We start from the raw sequence: 6,875 nt of genomic DNA, 5'->3' as shown, positions 1-6,875 counted from the left end.
CCCCCTTTCCGCGCGCGAGCCCCGCGAGATCCCCGTACCTCTGCGCTTCTCTCCTGCAGCTTCTGCGGGTCTCAGTGTGCCTTTCCTTCCTTCTAGTTGTAGAGTTTACAGTCAGCCAGGCTTCCTATGGTTCTGGATGAAGTCCGTATTGTTTCTCTGAGGTATTAATCAATTGTTGTGAGCGGCCTTAATTTCCCGGTGTTTATCTCTGCCGCCATCTTAGTTTCTCAAAAACAATTTTTTTAATCCATAGAAAGTTTGGAAGATAAAGTTGAGAAATCTTACAGCAAGTTGGAGAAAAGATAAAGTGGTGGACATGAGGGGAGGCAAGGTAAAGAAAACTTGAATATGAATCCAAAAGATCCAATATCTAATTAATAGGAAATCGGGAAAAGAATAGAGAAAGTATAGAGGAGGAAATTATCAAAGAAATAATACAAAAAAAAACTTCCAAGAACTGAAGGACAGTTTGAAAAGGCCAATAGTTTTTAACCCAATAAAAACTAGGCCAGGATGAAATTTAAGACCAAAAAACGAAGAAGAAAAGATTCTATAAGAATAACATTTGACTTGCCAACAACAACACTGCAGGCTGGAAGACAAAGCAGCAATGCCTTCAAAATGCTAAAAGTGTTGCCTATCTAGAATTCTGTATCCAATCAAATTATTGATCAAGTGTACAATAAGAATAATTTCAGACATCCAGAGTCTCAAAATAATTCACCTCCTATTCATCCTCCTTCAGGAAGTTACTAGAAAACAATGTTCCACCCAAACAGGAGAGTGAAAGAGAGAGTTGAAGGCCCAGGATCCGGGAATGGAATGAGAGGGAAGGGAATCGTCGGGCCTGGGGAGCAAGTAGTCCAGACTGGAGCTGAAGCTCAAAGGAGCATGATGGAAATTATGTCATCTGATCGATTTCACCATGAGGAAAATTTTACTTAGAGGCTGTTGGAAAGTGAGAAAAGGCCTACAAAGAGAAACTTAAAAAGCAAAGCAAAAAGAAGGAATTCTTACCATTTGCAACAGCATGGATGGAACTGGAGAGCATTATGCTAAGTGAAATAAGCCAGTCAATGAAAGAAAAATACCACATGATCTCATTCATTTATGGATAATAGAGACCATTATAAACTTTTGAACAATAATAGATACAGAGGCAGAGCTGCCGCCGGGGGAAGATCAAGGGAGGGGGGGCGGAAGAGGAGACATATGTAATACTCTTTGTAATACTTTAAGCAATAAAACAAAATTTAAAAAAAATAAAAGCAAAGCAAATGGGCAGGGAGGTGATTAATTCTAGGAGAAACAAAAATTTATTCAAGAATTTAATCAGAGGATATTACTCAACTCATCAAAAGTATATTATGAGCAAAGCAATTTGAACACTGAATATTGATTTAACCAGAAATTGTGACATTGGGGAAATGGGAGAGAGCTTGATTCTCATCTAGTACAATAGGAAATCAATAAGGAATGTATAAAATTGATTAATCACCCCTGACTGGTTTGGCTCAGTGGATAGAGCATCGGCCTCCGGACTGAAGGGTCCCAGGTTCAATTCTAGTCAAGGGCATATACCTTGGTTTCAGGCACATCCCCAGTAGGGAGTGTGCAGGAGACAGCTGATCGATGTTTCTCGCTCATCGATGTTTCTAACTCTATTCCTCACCCTTCTTCTCTGTAAAAAATCAATAAAATATATATTTTTTTAAAAAATTGATTAATAAAAGATAGTAGTATAAGCCTTTAATTTAGAAATAAGAGGATAAGAAACAGTTATAAGTTAAAAGGGTGGTGGGCTGGGACAAAGGATGAGAACAGAGAAGTGAATGAACAGCTTCCTTCATCTAAAAGCCTTTCAGTACGATTCAATTCTTAAACTATGTGTCTGTCCTCTTTTTGTTTTTCTAATTAAGAAAAAAAGCACTCCCTGAAGTCACATAGATTTGAATTTGAATCTTGGAGAAACTATGTTGCGACCAGTGTGATCTCGGCAAATTCTTTTAATCCTCTCAGGTTTAATTTCCTCAATTGTTATTTGAAGGAAATGCTTTCCTACCTCTCACTTTTTGATAGGGTTCTTTAGAAACTTAGGTAATTGCCTGACACCTAGTAAAGCCCTCAGTGAAAGTGTTCTGCTACTCTAATTACCTGGGGCCCTACCTTCCTCTCTGGCTACCCTGACCTCTCACCCTCCATCGGTCATTAAATCCCATGAGGATGTAAGCCCCCGGGTGTGTTTGCACGTTGCAGCTCACCCCTAATGTGGAGTAGAAGGTTTGATCCTTTTAAAGAAAACTGAGCCAGGTGACCCTTGACTTCACATACAGCTCGTTCTTTTGAGGAGTGGCTTTGGTGATGTGAAAACACCATGTCTCCTCTGGGAAGGAGAACTCGAGTCGCAGCCAGTGCACTCAGCCATCTCGCTCTTAGGTGAGAACCCGCCATCTCTGAAGGCTCCAGGATCTTGAGGTTTGTGTCCACAAACATTTCCAGCCTAGAGCCTTAATCCCTCCTGTTGACGTAATAAAATCCTCAGATTATGATGGAAACTGAGCCCACGGTATTGTGACTATGCCCCAGCTACCTGCCACCGCAAGTGACAGCTGCACCTGTGAGTGAGGCTGGCCCACTTCCCACACTCCCAGGGCACCTGCAGCCTCCTGCGCCCTCCGCCCTGCCCTGTGCTGGTGTCCCAGCTACTAACTGCTGAACAGGGAAGTCGAGGGTTTTCTGGTGGAGCTATTTCCTCTTTTCCTTCAGGGGTTGCATTATATGCAAAGCACAGGTCCAGCTACTGTGGATGATATAGAAATACATTTGTCCTCAAAGACATTTACAATGTAATGGGGTGGTCTCAAAGGTGTTTACAATCTATTGGGGGAGATAGATGTTCACCACCCATTAGATAAGGAAATAAACTAAGATTGTGGGCTGCAGATGGAATAAGTAAGGTCTTGAGTTTACATGTTAGACGGCTACTTTGGAGCTTCTCACACGGGCCTGGGAGCAGGTAAACCCCAGGTCAGGGGGTTATTTTTAAGCAAAAGAAAGTAGTCTTCCAATATCTGTGACCTTTTATTCCTGGAGTGGCAGTGAGGCACAGCAGTGGTGGAGCATGAGGGTGGTCTCTGAAAAGCCGACAGTTCTAACCGAGAACAGTGGCTATGGACAGACAGGATGCCACAAAATTCATTATCCCAATGGGGACACTTGAGAGTGAAAGGAGTATAACAAGCACATCTGGACAACAGCATACAGCGAGACAGGCCTTGGTAAACGGTGGTCTCCCTACTTACAGGTACTTAGTCATTATAAAAGGGAATAGATTCGGTGACCTCTGGGCCTAGGGTTCATGCAGGTTCAAACGGCTTTTCAGGTAACTCACCATTAGATTGTAAATGCTTCTGAGACCAAATATACTTCTGTATCATCTGCAGTACCTGGCACAGTTCTCTATACATTTCCTCCTCAGTAAGGTTGCTCCGGCGGCCCAGTTTTTACCAGTGGCCAGCAGCTGTCTACCTCTCTGGTTAGGATTCCTGAAAGAGCTTCCCCACCTGAGTTCTGACCAAGAAGCTACCTAAAAAGTAAATGCATATATGCTGCTCCCCAGGTCCCTTGGCTCCTCCCGCATGGAAACCAATTCAAGTTTTGCTTTGGTTTGGAGTATACGTGCCCTATCCACACCCTCGCCTTTATCAGAAAACTGCCTCTCTCTTCAAACAGTTCTTTTCCAAGAGGAACCCTTATTCCTTAGTCACTTCACAGTAATTCCACAGAGAAGGGAAGGATATATACTCTTTATAGCATATGCTCTTCGAAGCAAAATGCTGTTCGATCAAAGAAATTAAAACTTGATGTTTGAAGCGAGTCCTCATTACCTAGCACTTTTACCCCATTCTATTCGGTTTTCCGTTAGAGTAGAAATCATAGAGTAACACGTTAAAATTATACTTATTATTTACCTGCCTCTCCCACAAGGCTGTGATCTCCTTGAGAACATCAATTGCCTTATTAATATAAAATATAATTATAAACACCATAGGTTTGACATATTTGCAGGAGCCTCGTAAATGATATGGCCAAGTGGTATGCACCCCAGTCTTAACTCCTCCTCTCTTGCTGGCACAAACTGTCCTTTACATTTTACATTCAAAACAGCTTTTCCTTTTGTGATTTTTATTTATAGCAAAGCATACTCCTCCCAGGCCATGGAGGCAACTGGGAGCCAGCTTTCTCCTACTCTTCCCCTTGCCGTCCCTGTGGGGCAGTGTCATTGTCTCGGCCTGTGACCGCTGGTCCATCTGCTAAATGAGGGCATGATCAAGATCATTCTCTCCAGGCCCCTCCGGCTCTAATAGTACTGCTCTTTAATGGCTCTGTGGAAAATGACCTTTCTCCTTGGACTGTGTTCCCAGCTTTCTTCCTTGTCCAGTGAAAATCGTTGCTTCAGATTGTTCTAGTCTCTGACAGATCTCCTTTCTGGCAATTCCCTGAGATTCAGCCCCATCAAGGAAACAATCAATACATTGTTTTAGCTTCAGATTGGATGTGGATTAAATGTTGGCATCACTGAGTTCTGTCAAATTGTCTCAGCTTGCCTCTTAAAAATCAAAATGGGAAAACCCAAGTCTTTTGGTTATTAAAGCAGAGGACTAGCTGCTGGCCCAGACTGCGTGTGTTGGGGGAAAGGAGGGGCTACGTGCATGCGTGACAGAGAATGTGTGCACTGAGGTGGATTCATAACCAACATAAGTACTGTATGTGGAACCATAAAGCCAGTTATTAATATGTGAGTGCAGTCTCCAGAGATGTTTCAATTTGGTCTCCTCCTCCTCCTCCAACAGAAACCAAACGACCGTGATCACAAAGTGAGAGTAGCCTTGGGAAATGGCTTGCGAGGAGATGTGTGGAGAGAATTCATCAAGAGATTTGGGGACATTCACATTTATGAGTTCTATGCTTCCACTGAAGGCAATATCGGCTTTGTGAATTATACGGGGAAAATTGGCGCTGTTGGAAGAGCAAACTACCTACAGAGAGTAAGTACATTGAAAAATGAGAGCATATATAGCCAGTTTTCAGAATACAGAGAGTTCTTAAAAGCTATGTCAGGATGATGTTATTATGAGAATTTCATAAAGCTTCAGAACTGCAGTCCATATATCACCAAGAGAGGTTTTGGTCAGCCTCTGTAACAAGAACCTCAGAAAGATAGGGTGCTGTAATTTAAAAATCTTAATGTCTGTGAATAACAACCCATTAGGCCTTTGCCATCTGCAATTCAGGTAAAGTTTCCCTATGTCATTTACATGTGTATATGATAAAACACCTGAAAGTTACCAGTTCCGTAAGTTTCCCATAGTCTGTGAAATGGTGAAATGTGGTATTTCCCTTCCATTGTGCTGTGGGTTACTACCATCTGGGGAACTTTCTACACACACAGGGGCAGGGCCTCAGCCCCTAAGCTTTGGATGCAGGCGTCTTGAGGCGGGGCCCAGGCATTAGTGTTTTTTGAAAACTCTGCAGCCAGAGTTAAGCATTATCTTATAAAGATTTGTGTTCTCACAGACAACAGGGGGATGAAAGCATGAGTGTCGGGGGAAGTTGGGGGTTAATGGGGGGATGAGGACACATTTGTAATACCTTAACCAATAAAGAAATTAAAGATTAAGAAAAAGATTTGTGTTCTAGTAACTGCATTAAAAATATATATCTTATTAATTGAGATGTAATTGACATATAACATTATATTAGTTTCAGGGGTACAACATAATGATTCAACATTTGTATATATTGCAAAATGATCACCACAATAAGTCCAGTTAATATCCCATCACCTCACATAGTTACCTTTTTTTTTTCTTGTGATAAGAACTTTTTTAATCCTCACCTGAGGATATATTTTCCATTGCTTTTTCAGAGTGGAAGGAGGGATGAAGTGGAGGGAGAGAGAGAGAGAAACATCAATGTGAGAGAGCCACCTCCACTAGGGGTGGGGAGCAAACCTGAAACCCAGGTACTTGCCCTTGACTGGGAGTCAAACCCACGACCCTTCAGTGAGCAAGCCATACTCTAACCACTGAAACACCGGCCAGACTGTCATAAGAACTTTTAAGATCTACTCTCTTACCAACTTTTAAATATGCAACACACTATTATTAGCTACTAGTGCCCCAGTGCATGGATTCATGCACATTGAAAGGAAATTCATTAGAAGGTGGCAGGCGGGGTGGGACTGGGCGAGAGGGGCAGGACATGCCCTGGAGCCAATCTCCCTCAGTCCCTCCGCAGCTGGCCACACCTGGGGTGACACCACAGCTCAAAGGGCATCTTTGGAGTGAGTGGGTCCCTCCAGCAGGTGGGGTTCCTTGGCCTGGCCTGCGGGGATCGAGCCGAAACCGGCTCTCTGACGTTCCCCGAGGGGTCCCGGATTGGGAGAGGATGGTCATCATAGCTACCTGTTGGATAGTCGAATGGTCAGACTGTCACTTAGGCTTTTACTAGTATAGAGAGAGAGGGGCCTGGTGCATAAATTAGTGCACAAGTAGGGTTCGGCCAGCCCAACCCGATCAGGGCTGATCAGGCGGGGCTGGCTGGGGGGAGGGGCCATGGGCAGTTGGCTGGCCAGCCCCGCCCCCTGGTTGAACTCCTGGTTGAACTCCTGGTCAAACTCCTGGTCGAGGGGACAATTTGCATATTAGCCTTTTATTATATAGGATAGATCAGCTGTGGGCAAACTACGGCCCGCGGGCCAGATCCCACCTGTTTGAAATGAATAAAACTAAAAAAGCAAAAGACCGTACCCTTTTATGTAATGACTAGAGGCCCGGTGCCCAAAAATTTGTGGACTCAGGGGGAGGGGGGGG

General features: G+C 43.5%; 1 protein-coding gene across 1 annotated transcript in view; it reads left to right on the top strand.

Moving 5' to 3' along the window:
* Nucleotides 1-6,875, top strand: part of SLC27A2 (solute carrier family 27 (fatty acid transporter), member 2) — a gene marked incomplete at its 5' end in the record, with an annotated part of 46,129 nt that overhangs the window by 24,236 nt on the left and 15,018 nt on the right. The window contains one exon of the mRNA XM_006756038.1: nucleotides 4,854-5,116. Coding sequence (XP_006756101.1) covers nucleotides 4,854-5,116 — 263 coding nt within the window. The remainder of the gene's footprint in view (nucleotides 1-4,853; nucleotides 5,117-6,875) is intronic.

The sequence above is a fragment of the Myotis davidii genome, unplaced genomic scaffold (assembly GCF_000327345.1).
Source record: "Myotis davidii unplaced genomic scaffold, ASM32734v1 scaffold132, whole genome shotgun sequence".
Taxonomy (NCBI): Eukaryota; Metazoa; Chordata; class Mammalia; order Chiroptera; family Vespertilionidae; genus Myotis; species Myotis davidii.
Note: the sequence above shows the minus strand (reverse complement) of the source record. Positions and strands in the feature narration are given on the sequence as shown.